A 15,981-nucleotide genomic window follows, 5' to 3' on the forward strand; every position below is an offset into this window, starting at 1 on the left:
TACTTAACGATTACGAGCATATTAAGAGTGAATCTTTCCATTATATTAAAATTTTATTGTTAATACTAAAACTGGAAGTAGGTATAAGTTATTAATATAATAATGAAGGAAAACCTACATTTTTTTAAACTGCATCTCCAATTTCTGGTTGAATAGTCTCGATCGCTTTGTTCGGAACCATAACCTGAAAAAATTGCTACGTAATAATTATTTGCACATTAAATTGGTTTTTTGTACAAACATAAAACTATAAGAAGGCCTCCGTGATCTAAGGGTAAGTCTAAGATTTACAGAGATGAAACAGTATACATGAATAAGATATTTTATGTTGGGTACCTATGATATGTTTCCTTGTAATGTCTGCTAAGTGGTATGTTTATTCCTTAAGTACGAGGTGACGTGTGTAGTATATAGGTGTGTGTGTGACGTGTGTAATGTATGTCTGAGTGTTTGTGTGTCTATGTATGCGCATTTTTTATTTTTTAATTTTTTTTTTATTTAACAATTTTTTATATAAGATAATGTGTCCTTACTGGGGTACCCCGTTCTAAGGTCACATTGTACATGGTTATATGTTTGAAATAGTATAAGTACATATGTTAAAATACTACATAGAAAATTAAAAAACAATATTTAGAGAAATAATAAAACATAATACTATGTTATATTGAACAGTTTAAATTATTGACATGATGCCACGTTTGAATTTGGTCAGTGAATCAGAAAAAATATCAATGTAAGAGTTAAGACAAATATTATTTAGTGTATGAAGAGCTCAGTTAATTGGCGAATTATTGCGTTGTTTAATAATATTATTATTTCACTAAAATTTATTTGCGACATATTCCACTGAGTGGAAGATACTCCCAGTATCACCGTGGTGAAAGACCAACATTCAGAATCGAAATGTCAGGTACTCCTCCACTTTTCTCTTCTCCATAATATCCTTCTTCTCCCCACTACCTTCAGCCTCACACATACCCTATTTGACTCACACCTGATGGCTGGGAGCATTTGAGACTCTTGTATGGTATTCACATATAGTAAAAAAATAAATATTTATTTTAAACTCATTCGAAAAAACTTGTTTTCTTTACATACTCCCATGAAAATTCCCATTTTTTTACAGATTCAGGACACCTCGCTGATTCTTGTACTTTGAAAGAATCTTATTTTATGCCTGTTTGTTAAACTTTTATCCTTTTATTTATACTTTTGAGCTTACAAATTATTATCAAATATGATTCTGACAATCTATTTTCAATTAACTGTAATTGGTGTAGTATTAATGGTTTTCGGGTAGCCCATTATAATATGCAAACCTTTATAGAATGGCTTTGTCCTTTTTTGGTTTCATTGAACGTTCTTATGTAATGTCTGTGAATGTTTTACTGTAATTTTTTTTATTTATTGAATCATTCACAAAATAGTATATTACTATAGAATCCTCAGCCGCTAATCTCACTAGGGAATTTTCGTGTCCAGATGAACAACTATATTTAATCATATAAGTACATAATACATACATAAATATGGATAATATCAAATATCGAGTTTCTACGCTGATTTATGATAAAAGCGATGACTCTCAACTACTCTCAACTAGTATAAAATTTTTGACCATTTTCTAGAATAGATTTAACGAGCCTATAGTATTCATATTTGCACTAAGCAATTAAAAAGCAACGGAACATTATAAGAAAAACTCTTTTTCCAGTGTTGTTAAAAATATTTAACAACACTGGACAAAATTAATACTGCCAAAGATCACAGCACAATTTATTTTCACGAATAAATTGTGAAAATATTTATTTTCGAAATATTTTTATCCAGTATTGTTAAATATTTTTTAACAACACTGGACAAAAGAAAAACTCCTTTATCCAGTGTTGTTAAAAATATTTCGAAAATAAGTATTTTCACAATTTATTCGTTTAAAATAAAAAAAAAAATGATATTTGATAATGAGATTAATATGAAAAAAATTGTAATTTTGTTACCAAAATAAATACAAGGTCAATGGCATAAGAACAAAATAATGAAAATATATGTTATTTTGTATATATTAAAGAACACATATTAAAGAAGAACCAAATCTAGCGTTGCGCACTTGTGATCTTTGGCAGTATAAATTTTGTTGAAATATTTACTGTATTATGAACAATTGCCTCTCTGACATAATTTTACATTCAATATATAATAACTCTGATGAATACAAAAAAAAAATCTTTAAAATATTTTTTTGTGCAACATTTAAAGGCTTCAGGGTAGTCTTGTGACAAGAACCCCAACAGAAAACATTCTATGAAAGCATTGATTGAAGAAGCGCATATTATACACTGTTTAATGTCATTATATACAGTATATTTTTTAGAGTCTTTAAGATGTTGGCTAGCTTTCTTAATTTGTTTGTTTAAATAGTTATATGATTTTCACATTTAGCTAGCACTTTGTGGATAAACGTAATTGTAATAATGTGAATATTTTTTTTTCTTGGTTTTTAATACCCCTTTATTGTATACATTTTTAATATATAAAACCAACTGGGTTCGGTTCACCCTGAACCTTCATCAGGGTTATATAAAACACAGTTTTTTTAAGTTAAGAATATGTTAACATAATAACATAGCAAGTTATTACAATTAATGAATTGATTTTATTTTTGATGAGCATTATTTAATATGAATATTTATACATCTTATGAAATTATCAGTGGCTGTATTATTATCACTTGCAGAAAAATCTGTATTCCATGTTTTCTCTTTTAGTTATGAATTTAGTTGGTCAGTATCCACGATTAATTTAAGCTTTGCGTCTATTTTTTGTGATTTTATCACTGATGGTTTACGATATTTCAATATTGTATCAACATGTTCTGTAATACTTGTCCTGAAGACAACACTCTGAAAATCTTCTTTTGACTTAACCATAATGTGGTCAATACATCTTTCAGTACTTGACGTTACTCTGCTCGGTGATATAATAAAAAATCGTAGTAAATCATGAGTGAAAGATATTTTTGACATTTTACACCATTCTTATCTAAAATGTTAATATTGATATTAACACATAAAATCACTTCGTGGTTATGTTTTAGTGCTGAATGGAATAAATCAATTAAATGGTCAAGAAAAGTATTAATGTGTTCATAAAAAGGAGATCTATAAACTCCTATAATACATACATAATTAGATAGTTGTGATTTAAGACAATTAGTACGTAGAATTACTATTTCTCCAACAGAAAGAACGACATGATTCTGAGTGTAAATGACAACTCCATCATTTTGTTAATAATTTTTGTTGGTGCTGTGCGATGAATATCCAGTAATAACTGATATTGTCACTGAATCTTTCAATCAAGCTTCACTGAAAATGATAATACTAAATCTATGTTAAATTGAGTGGAGAACAGATACAGAATCATCAAGTTTTTTTTATCAGAGTAATCATGTGGGTTTAGAAATTCATCACATGCCAGGTTTATTATTTTTTTTTTATTTCAATTGTTTAGTGTTCTATGTTTCCGTCTTATATGAGAATGTCTTAGAATTGTTTCACAAAAATTGAACAATTCATCAAATTTAATATCAACGTTCATTTTAGATTTTAGTGAAAGTCCTATTTAAGTTCTGTTTTTATATCATTATAGGCTAGTTCATTAAAATAAGTGAAATCATAACAGAACTTGAAAAAAATCTTTTACAGAACTTGAAAATTAACTTTGAAATTTGAAGAATTGTTCAAATTCTCTGAAACAACCCTTCCTTACTGAAGGCCATTTGAAAAAAGAAAAATACCTACCTGAAACTGAACTCGCAGCACTCGCTTTCCGACTAGCGCTTGCCTCGGGAGACGGCGCTCTAAGCTCGCACGTCGCTGCGGCAGCGTCGGGCGCCTCTCCGTCCGCCGCGTTCCCGTCCGCCCCGACGCTGATGACGCTCGGACGCGGCATTAAGACAACGCCCGTGGTAACGCTGGCTATCGGGTCACCGCTCTCGGCGTAGAAGACGCGGCGCAGCGCTTCCAGCACGGTCTCGCCGTCCGTAAACACGCGATACGTCAGCAGGAAAGTGTTGAGGAAGTCGACCGAGAGGAAGCGAAGATCTGAAATTAAATAAAAAAAATCACAAAAGGCCTATAGAATATATCATGTTTTATCCACTTTTCTCTAATTCAAACTCATTCTACGCAATACAAAATCTGATCTCTAATATACCGGTACTAATCTGCTCAGAATTATCTTCCAAAGTTATTGTCGTTGATTTGCTTACATAAAATGAATATAAAATAATAAAAAAAATGAATACAAACGGTGAATAATCATACCCCACTTAACAACAAGGGTCCTAAACCATTGCATATAGAAAAAAAGGGCATTAGATTAAATTTACTTGAACAATTAGAAATCAATAAACGAACAAATGACCCAAATTTAACACTAATTAATAAAGTACGGAAAATAATTTACTCACCATTTCTCAGTATTTTCACAAAACCCAAGCAGTATAATGCACCCAAATAATTCATAGCAATTATGTCATTAGTAAATAATTAAGAACTCATTACCATTTACTGAGGGGAAAACATAGATTGGTTTAACCAACAATAGATCATGTCATCGGTTTAACCAGTAATAAATCAATGTATGCACCTTCAAAATTTACATTTGAAATAGTATAAATACGTCGTCTCAATGTGGACTAACCACAGTTTGAAAATGGTCTTGTAAGCCGAAACAGCTGTCACAATAATAAAAAACTAAAACACTTGCAGAACTTAATAATAATATTATCAAATTTAATTTAAATTAAATTTATACGTAGCTAAACTGTCTCAGTAATAATCTCTTGTATTAAGCGAAGATCTACTGACTCGGTATGACTATTTCCTTCCGTAAGTATTCTGTGTAATAAGGAATACACATGGTAGTTACTACCAGAATTTCTACACTGGAATAAATCCCGACTTCTAGCATTGCATATTGGAATCCAAAAGTTTATCAATGCAAGCAATTCTGAACAATAATTTAGAATTTTATACAGAAATACCAAGTGAGTAAAAATCCTTCTGTCATACAATTTCAGCATATTCATTTCATTCAAAAGAGTGTTGTAGCTCAACAAAATTACTGGAATACTTATTTTATAACTTAGATAACATAAGAATTTTTTTTATTATTTCAATAGCTCGTATATAAACATTGAAATATGGGTTCCAGGCGGGAGAATTGTATTGAAGTTGACATCTAGCAAAATATAACAGTTTAATACAGTTGATATTGTTGAAATTTTTAGTAAGCCTAGTTATAAATTCTTATATTTGCAAGCCCTTGTTAGAAATTTCTGTTATAATATGGTTAACAGATGTTTATTAAAAAATTATTAAAAATATTTTACAATGGTAAATGATGGTACTCTCAGCAGGAAAATGTTGTACGGTGGGCAAGTACATACTCCCAGCCGATATATTTGCGGTCAGGATTAAGGCAAAGAGGGTGTATGTCCCCCATTCTATTTAATGTATACATCGATGAGTTATCAAGTCGCAATATGAAAAACAACATAATATGATGTACAACCTGAAGAATACGGAATTGATTGCTTTCCACCACGGAAAAAGTCAAGATACAAGTAAGATGCTTTCCGTATACCTTAACGAGGCAAAAATAAATGCATGTTCGAACGTGAAATACTTGGAGCACATTATTAATCAAGACCTATCTGACGATGGCGATATCGAACGACAAAGGAGAAGCCTAAGCAAAGTGTCTAATATGATTGCCCGCAGATTTTGCAAATGCAGCAATACCGTTAAAAAAATACTGTTCAATGCATTTTGTACTGGCCTATATACGTTTGAGACATGGTGTCACTACCGAACTTGCTCGATGGAACGACTCCGAATTCAATATAATGACGCCTCTAGAATAATATTGGGATATCGAAGATACAGCAGCGCATCGACAATGTTCACGGAACTAGGACTGAATGGATTTGCCCGCCTGATGAGACACCGTGTCACTGGGTCACAGCACCAAGCGCCACTACTGAGTGAGCGCTGGGCCCAAGCGCGCTCAAAACCACATCCTGCATAGCTGTCTTTATTTGTTAATTTATTATATCTATTATACAAAAAAATATGTTTATCTATATGGGACGTGTGGGATTTCACTAACCTCCCCACATTCTGGAATAAAATTATTATTATTATTATTGAAATAGTTTTATAAAATAACAAGCTGACGTGTACCTGGCGTACAAATATTTATAAATAAAATAGGCATGTTTTATATATAAAAACATTTTGGAAGAAATTTTCTAAAGGATAGTGAAAACCTCATCAAAATCTGTTGCATAGGTTAGAAGAACTAAGCGCGCAAACATATTCTTTTGAACTATTTAGTGACATACTAGTAATACACAAACGATATCCAGAAACAAATTTTTCAAATAAAAAAATGATCTGAGCTGATCTTTGATCTTTTTCTTCTTTTTTATTATTTTTCCGAACATTAAAAAATAAAAAAAATGCTTTTAAGATATTAAATATCTGATATCAATTACTGATGCTAGTGACAGTTTTTTTTTCGTATTTGACTTTTAAAAATTACAAGAATCGATTTACTCAAAAACGAAAGCTCAAATCAACTGGTTTCCTGCTTGTAATATTAGTTTCCGAACACCGTGTATTTTATTTCAATACCACCGATTATTTATTTATATGAGATGTTATCACATTATTAAGGCAGAAGTTGGGGATGCCTGAGGAAGTGGTAGAACGATCATGTGAACTAAATACTTGAGTCGGGTCATCTCAAGAGTTAAAATATCAGAAGGGTATGTATGGATGGTATCTGAATAAGGAAAGCAGTGTACGTGAGAAGTGTACAGTGTACGTGAGTAAAACTGAGATGTATGGAGATCCCTCCTCTTTGTCTACCCCTGCGGGAAAACTTCGTGATGATTATTTAGTTAATTAATAAGTTAGTCAGTCGTTATACCTGTAGAACAGGGTAAATGGTAAAGTGTTAACCGTGTAACACTTTTTCTAGCGTATATTTTATGCTTTACATTGGTTTTTGTTTAATGACGGGCTACATTATAAACTATTGAGATAAATTATTAACATAAAAAGACTACGTTTATGGAAATTACAAATAAATGTCAGTTGTTAGTAGACAATTTTGTATAATTCTCTTAATTTGTTCACTACTAAGACAAAGGTACATTAATATTGCACTTATACACTCCTAAACAAATTTAAAATCTTGGCTAAGCATTGAGTCATCAATAGAGGTCGTGCAATAATCAGTCAAGTCTAAAATAATTTAATAATCGATACAATAATTTACAAAATTAAAACAGCTTCACTGGTGCTGAATTTTAATCTATAATCTTATGATTGTGCCAAATACCAATATCAACCTGAATGACATAATATTATTGCTTCTCAACCTTAAATGTAGGTATATATTGTTAAAATAAAATATTATAAAGTAGCCTCTCTCGACACAGGATATTCCCAGTGAAACAGGCATAGAAAAAAATAGTTGTTAACCTTACTTACCCCTATTATATATAGACGTAAAATAAATAAAGTATAAATTTACCTGTAAGTCTTTCAAGTAGCCTACTGGGCGTCGCGTATCTGATCTGCGGCACCTTGCACGAGTTGAGTGCGCGCGAGAAGCGGATATCGACGTCGTCGGTGAAGAGACGCGGGTCGCTGCGCACGCCGGCCCCGCCGGGCACGCTAAGCGACGCTCCATCGCCGCCACCGGGACCCCCTCCGCCCACCCCGACGCCCGCTTCCGTCCACTGCGCGTTCTCCATGCACTGCGCGATATCGCTACACCAGGCGGCTTTTTCCTGCACGCTTGCTGCCACTGATAATAAACAATACAAAATATTAACAAACTAAGTGAAATTGATCTTTTGATAAAGTTCACTCCATTCAACGACACAATGTTGCCTTAAAACATATACGAAATTTCAAAGGGTGTAGCTTATAGGTACATACTATTTAAGACAGCTAATCCAATTCATTTAAAGTTGAGTACAAGTTTTAATATGTTTAAATATTTAAAAAGAAACAGAGATATTTAATTCACGTATTTGTTAAAGGTGTAGTGACATTTGTTCAAAAGAAATTTTCATGTTATTTTGTACGTCACGTGTTTTACATAGTTAAAATTTACAGTTTTGCATTTCGTCTGTCTGTAAATTTATTTGTTGATCCCGTTTCCGTTTCAAGATAGTGGCGGTTTTTTGGTTAATTAAAGATTCTTTTTCGACGTAAAATTGTCGTGTTTGTGTGAACTTTCTTAATCGCAATTTTTCAATATTATGGGAAGTACCTTCCTGTATAATTCATATTGTTTATAATTAAGTACGTATGTATATAAGTACCTACGAATTTTCAGAGGTAATTTTGGATTTGAATTATTAAAAAATAGAAAATTAGAAACATGCTTTCATGGATGTGAGGTCCACTGTTCACAGAACGAGCAGAACCCTTATATGTTGCAAGGCATTATTAATTTTTACTGCATTATAAAAGGTAGAGCTACGGTCTGGTACAGAACTGGCAGGTCTGGCAGAGAACTGGTACTGCAATTCACGACAAAATACATCGATGTATCATCTCTCGTACAAATGCCTTCGTGTGACTAAGTGCCACAGTGGAAACCTGTTTGACTGTGTTTGGGTTGGATTTTACTTCTTGGGACTTATATTTGCTGAACAGAATGTTATTTTTTGTGGCAGTGAAGGTTTTTTTCAGTTTTTTTGCTCTGGAAATAATCAGTAAAAGACTTACCCAAGTGTACGGATAGCTGCGTGCCTTTATTGTCAAATAATATTTTAAAGTCTTTATTTTGGTAATTTTCTGCAGTAGATGTTGATGAACAAACTGAAGACGAATCTGAAATCAATACGTAAAACTTACTAATTAGAAAACAAAGTTGACAAGCAATTAAAATATCACATAATGAAGTGGGTGCTCTGATGTTTTCGTAATCTGTTCTCATTTAAATTGCTACGCATTTCCTAAAACATAGGTAACAATATGTTCACTGAAACATATTGAGGCTCAATAGATATTAAATAGCGTTTTCCGCCTAGTTTGGCTCATTCACTGGTGACCAGATCTAAAAAAAATGATAGACGTCTCCAATTCTTCTCCTTATAATATTACTTATTCCAGCATTTCTTTCAGCATCTTAATAATTACATACCGAGCAACAAATAGTACACAACTGCTGACCCTGTACAAATGGCAAGTGTGCCCTACTGTCGAATTTGGCATCTCTGGTCCGGAGCCCCTAAATACCTGAAAAAAACCCTTGACTCTGTGCAGAAACGGGCGGTCCGTTTGATAGATTCCCCAATTTTAACAAACGGACTGCAATCTTTAGAGCACAGGCGTCAGGTAAGTATGCTGTCCTTGTTTTATCGGTATTACAATGGAAGATGCTCTGAGGAACTAGCGTCATTGATCCTTTCGGCACCGGTGCGTGGTCGGGATACACGCCAAACGCGCACCCAACATTTGTACACGGTTGACATTTGTCACATGAGAACGGGTCGCTTCCACGATTCGTTCTTAGGTTCAACGGCTCAGCTTCTGTGGAACGAACTGCCGGCCTCTGTGTTTCCTCCCTCCTACAACTTAGGACTCTTCAAGACTCATGTTTACTCCTTCCTTTCCACAAAAAGACCCTCCAAACAGCAACCCCAAAGATGACATAGGCCCTGAGGGAAATTATTTTCTTCAGGGCCTCCTGTATGGAGTTGATATAAAAAAAAAAATAAAAAAACCTACATCATTTAAACAACCCGCATATAATCAAATGGTCATAAGTTGGGTTACAAGAGAAAATATTAAACATGTTTTTAGATTTTCTATAGGTACTCTATAAGATTGGCGTCCGCTCCCGACAACCTGCCCGCGTAGCCACCAATCGCCCGCTCTCCCGGGATCAGGTGATAGCTGGAAAGAGAGGTTTTCGGATAGTAATAACTAGCTAGAGAAGTATACCATTGTCCGTGTTGTTCGGCTTCTCGAACAGTATGGCGTCTGCAAGCGGTACCCTGCCCAAGTACGCAGCAGGCACTGGCAGCCGTACGTCACCCGCATGCCCGGGATTAGTTGATGGCTGAACGGGATAGATAGAGGGCCTGTCAGATAGTAATAACTTGCTAGAATTGCATACCATCGTCCATGTTGTTGGGCTCCTCGACCAGCATGGCGTCCGCGAGTGGCACCCTGCCCGCGTCCGGCAGCAGGTGCAGGCGGCCGCCTGCCGCCCGCGTGCCCAAGATCAGGTGGTGGCTGAACAAGAAGGCTTGCCGGGGCTGCAGCTGGGGGCGGCGCCCGCGCGCGCCCCCACCCCCGCCGCCGCACACCTGGCTCAGGCTGCCTAAAAACAAACATCTGTTAATTCACGCCACTGGCACATTCAAACATGCTATTGACCTGCCGTACCAGATAAACATTGACATTTCAAATTCCATCAATTCATTTAAAAACGCGTTACCAAAAGCATAGCTGACGAATCTTTTTTTTGTTTTTCTTAATAATCAATAATTCAAATAAATTATGACCCTTATCAAATCAATAATAAACTGAGTAAAATTTTCGAAATGTTTTGCTATGACTTTTTTCGACCGAGTTTCAGTAGAAAAATTTAATGATAAACTTAAACAAAATTTTCACTTATTTTATGTTTTGACTGAAACAGGATCATCATTCATCCTATTGTGACCATTTTTAAACCACTGCAATTATACCTTAAACTATGTTTATATACACAATATTTGAGGAAGGAGGCTAAGATGGGTGGTTTAAAATGATTTTATTGCAATTTTATTTCCTGACACAACACAGCAACATGAGCTTTGATTTAAAGTTTGTAACTTAACGTTGAAATTTTTATGAAATTTTGATGTGTTACACATGTTTTCATTATAATTAATTCCACATGAACAGTGTCAGTAAAAATGATCGTTAAAATCAATATATAATTTACTAATTAATTTGGCTGTCCAGTTATTTTCGTCTCGGGTTTATTTACACTAATATTTTAAAAGCTTTTTATATATTTTATTATTTTTTTTTTCCTTATTCATAAAATATATTTGAATACAGGTTTTTACATACTTTTCGACTACCACACTAGACATATGTCCTTATTATGGTAGTCAAAATTTGTGTATAATTATATAAATGTAATACATGATTCATTTGTTAATATAATTTAATTTATTAATATCTTAAAAGCTTACAAATCTAAGTACGTACATACAAACTTTTCAGTCTGATTTTAATAAATTCTAATTTTTGCATATTTGCTTGTTTTTATTGTAAATAGGTTTTATTTTTAAACACGTTACATTTATAATTTACTTAAGCGGTATAGTACATATTATGATAGTATGATATTACATAAACATCTCTTTTATTTCTACGGTACAGTTAGTTTATAAAACACTGTTTTCTTTATTTTTTTTTAACTTATGTGATTTAGGTACCTTTTTCTGCTTAACCGAATACCTCTCCAAGAATGTGAAAATTTTAAATCACACCAAAAAATCATAAGTTGCAACATATTTGTTTGTACAAATGTCAATATATTTTGTAAAAGCTTTTAGTGAACAAGTTTCAGATACTTATAAAAATTTGAAGGTTATGCAATAATATTGTAAAGGCGAAAATATTGTAATAAAGTAATGCAAAAGCAGGTGTAAAAGGCAAAGCAGCAAGTGCAATAAAAATAACGGTACTTCTTATAAAATCACCTATATATTTTAAGGAAGAATTATTATATATTAAAACCAACCTGACAATCCGAAAAGAAAACAAAAGTACATAGTTTAAATGTAAATACGAATAGTGCATGCACAAATAGATTGTCCTACTAACGACATATTTAAACGAATATTTGATTGTAGATCCGATCATATAAAATGAATTCGATGAACGTGAATATACGAGACGGCAGAAACAGGCAGAGTGAAGAACTGCATAGAAGAATGAAACATGAATAATTTGAGTAAAATTCACGCTTCTCTCACCTTGCCTCACAAAAACCTGGTTGACGTCCAACAGGATATCACATCCTTCTATGATCATCCTTTCTACTGCCAAGTTCTTCCGTAGGTTCTCTGTTTCGCTTACCTGTGTAAAGGCACAATTTTTAGTACAATGCATGAAGGAATTTTGACCATTTATACCGCCTAGCGCCTTGACTTTAAATTTTTTTTTAAATCAATTTTTTCCGTTTCTTGAGCGGATTTCTTTGATATTTTAGCCTCTGTTTATATTTTCGCGATCTAAAATGCAGAAAAGATTGTCTACAAGCATAGCTGCCTATATTATTACCTACGTTTATGCTTAACGAAAGCTAAAGATTTAGAAAAATTATATGTGCGGTTTCTAAGGGATTGAAATAAAATCTACTGCTAGGTCTACGATATAATATTACAAAACATGTGGATAACAATTTTCTAACAAGGTCAAAAATAAAAATGTGAGAAATACATATTAAAAAAGGGAAAATATTGACTATCAAAAGGAGAGTTTTAGATATATGCAAAAGAAAAGTGGTGAAATTGTGTAGGTACAAGCAATTTTTTTTCTTATTTGTGATGATTGAGGCACTTAGATTTTTAAAATTCAGAATGGTTAGTCAAAGGCGTAAATACATTAGTATAAATATATATACAGAAAAAGCACACGAGAAGATAATATAGTACTGAGAAAATTTTTATTTTAAACTTTAAACAAACATAATTTTAATTCCAAATAAAAAAATATATTGTAATAAGCAAATTACTTCACGGTTTTTGTATCAATATGCTAAAAAATTCTATTCCAAACGAACAGTACAAAACCTTTAATTTTAGGTATTATTTTATCATAAAAAAATCATCTTTTAAAAAATTTCAGAGCTATTCATTCAACACAATTGTAAAGATACCGGAGTACTCGCACTTAGAAGACTCTTTAGTGAATCGAAGTGTATATTTTGTTATGTAGGTACCGAGCATATTCTTGTGGTATGTAAAAATAAAATTATTTTGAGTCATTAGCTTTTATACAAAACTACTGCTTACCGTGGTACTGTGACAATACCACGATATTTCCAACAACTTATTATTCAATCTTTGGAAAAAAACCAGATGCCCTGGGTTATTTTCACAAACTAGGAACAGTGATTAAAATAGTGTTTAACGACCTACCATTGCAAAATACCATTTACAAAATACCATTGTAAAAATTTTTAAACTTTGTATTTCTGATTTCTGGTTATGTTTGTTTTTTTTGTGTACAATACATTTATGATTGATTGAAACTTTTGAGTTGAATTGAACCTTTTATCGTAAAATTCACCATTACGGTTTATAACGTTGGTAATGCTGTTGGCTGCTAACAAAAGCTATTACCGAGACTGCCCTTTCAAACATTGACCGGTGAGACGTCACAAACGTCCTTCGTGTGAATATATTTATTTGGCGACAAAAGGCGTATTTAAAACCTTACAAAAGATTTATTCTTTAACAAAAGATTGAAATAGATATACAAACTGCGTTTTATCAATTTATTTTTTCAATAAAATACAATATCGACAATATTTTCAATTATGTCTTAAATATTGAAATAGAAAAAGTAAGTGAAATTAGTGAGAATGTATTTATCAATGGGGACAGACCTCGTCGTGCATCTGCCTGGAGAGATCCTCCAGCTGCTGACGAGCGTGCTGAAGACTTTTCCTCTCCACGTGGTCGTGCGGGGTGTGCGCGAGTAGCTCGTGTAGGGTTATTATGTAGCGAGGGACCTACGAATCGTTCAAATTTTACGTAAGTATTGAAAGAAAATGTTAAACAATAATTAACTTACATAAATAACAGTCTTCAGACATTGTCAATAGTGAATAAATCTGCTCTTTAAATTAATATCAACAAAGTTTTAGTTGGCGTTGGAGTTCGTGGTCAAAAAAGGTGGCAGTGATCCACCCATATAAAATGCATATTGTGAAATAATTGCACAAAATCAATAGCTTTCAGAACATTATTATTAGGTAGTGCACACATTAATCGATAAATCATGAAAAATTTAGGGTATTTGAACCAAAATAAGCAAACCAACATGACAGTTTGAGATACAGGTATGGTTACCGCTGCCCTGGGAACCATTTATTGGATAACCAATGCCCCCGTTGTAGGTGGTTCGCTGCGTTGGGTGACTTCATAGGGATTCCCGGGTACATGAATGTGAGGTTTCTCGGGGTGCTGCTTGTCAGGCAGGATCGCGAGAGACCGGTAGAGAGACCCTTTATCTCTCCAGCCGTACTCTCTCGACCTTGCACTACAGTGGGAGGGATGGATTCAGTCATTTGTCACTACTTTATCACTGACCCCCACCCCTCATAACCTTTTCTCTCCTCCCTTTCCTTAAAAAGACCCTCCATACGGTATACTAAATTAAAAGCCTCCTTTGTGGAGCTTTTGTAAAAAACACATTTAAACAAATAAGTTTAAAAAGGCTAGTTTATAACAATTTAATAAAAATAAATTTTACAGTAAAAATACAGGGTTTTCCAATAATATGTGTTATTTTGAATAGCCCGCTATTTCGGTAGATGTTTCTTTTGAAGCTGTCATTTTTTAATATTTGAAAAATATAAACTAAGGATTGTAGGGTTAGTGGATTGAGGGGTTGTTTCGGATAATTTGAACAATTCTTCAAATTTCAAAGTTAATTTTCAGGTTCTGTGAAAGATTTTTTCAAGTTCTGTTTAAATTTCAGTTCTGTCAAGCAACTACCCTCTGCTGATATAATAACAGAACTTGAATAGGACTTTCGCAGAACCCGGAAATCAACATTGAAATTTGATGAATTGTTCAAATCCTCCGAAACAACCCGTCCTTAGTCATTAATAAAAATGGAACGATACACGCTTCAAAAACGCATTGAAATTATTAAAATTCACTTGAGTGAATCAAATGCAAATCATCTTGAGTGAAGAGGCCCATTTCCACCTCGGTGGCTTCGTCAACAAGCAAAATTGTCGCATCTGGGGCTCGGAAAACCCAAGAGTTATTGTTGAAAAGCCTCTCTATTCTCAACATGTGACTGTTTGGTGCGGTTTATGGTCCAGCGGAGTCATTGGACTTTACTTTTTCGAAAATGAGGCTGGAGCGACAGTTACGGTGAATGGATTGCGCTATCAAGAGATAATTAATGATTTTTTATTAATGTATAAATTTGGACAACGTTTGCTTTCAACAAAACGGCGTTACGTGCCACACAAGCAACGAAACCATTGATTTTTTACGAATGAATATCAAAATAACACCTCTTATTAGAAAACTCTGTGTATAAATTTGCTTTAGACCACTTTAATTTTAATTACACTCTAACGGTTTCCTTAGTACCCTTCCTTTGTCACCTGACTAAAAAAAAATTATATATTTTTCATTGTAAATTATGACGATCCACAAAGTAAATGTTATTACAAACATAAAATAAATTTTAATTAAAAATTTAAAAAGTTTTTTAAATTGTGTACTCGCATTACTATTTTTATTTAAGGACAAAATTATATTAAAGATTAATAAAGAATACAAATATACTTGATGCATGGGATAGGTCAGGAACGTCTCCAGCGACCTCCCTTGGCAAGCCGGTTTCGCCTCCAGCCTCGAAAGCAGAGCAGCGAACTGGGCACCTTGCTTGCACTCCGTCAGCACCTGCAACGAGTAGTGGTGGCTCCGGACGTACTCCTGGTAGATAGAGAGCATCGGCAGCAGCATGTCGAAGAGGTCACCTGCACCAGACAGTTTTTCTATTCACAGATTTAAAGGGTCTTCTGAATGGTGGTATTATGAACCATCACTACTGTTTGTTTGGGAGAGTCGTGTCCTTTGATGTTTTTGAGTCGTTTCCTTTGACTTTAAAATCATGGAAAAGAATTTAA

The 15,981-nt window shown here is 33.6% G+C and overlaps 1 protein-coding gene across 2 annotated transcripts in view; it reads right to left on the minus strand.

The window, feature by feature from the left end:
• LOC149425904 (ras-specific guanine nucleotide-releasing factor 1-like) overlaps nt 1-15,981 on the minus strand; it is a 95,249-nt gene that overhangs the window by 25,056 nt on the left and 54,212 nt on the right. For both annotated transcript variants that reach the window (XM_089642150.1, XM_089642143.1), the window contains exons 12-19: nt 15,638-15,831; nt 13,714-13,839; nt 12,077-12,179; nt 10,216-10,422; nt 8,820-8,924; nt 7,612-7,887; nt 3,804-4,106; nt 119-184 (exon numbers count right to left, since the gene is read on the minus strand). In XM_089642150.1, the coding sequence (XP_089498276.1) occupies nt 119-184; nt 3,804-4,106; nt 7,612-7,887; nt 8,820-8,924; nt 10,216-10,422; nt 12,077-12,179; nt 13,714-13,839; nt 15,638-15,831 (1,380 nt within the window). The remainder of the gene's footprint in view (nt 1-118; nt 185-3,803; nt 4,107-7,611; nt 7,888-8,819; nt 8,925-10,215; nt 10,423-12,076; nt 12,180-13,713; nt 13,840-15,637; nt 15,832-15,981) is intronic.

This window comes from Hesperophylax consimilis, chromosome 2 (genome assembly GCF_061612785.1).
Source record: "Hesperophylax consimilis isolate HC1 chromosome 2, BYU_Hcon_1.0, whole genome shotgun sequence".
NCBI classification, from domain to species: domain Eukaryota; kingdom Metazoa; phylum Arthropoda; class Insecta; order Trichoptera; family Limnephilidae; genus Hesperophylax; species Hesperophylax consimilis.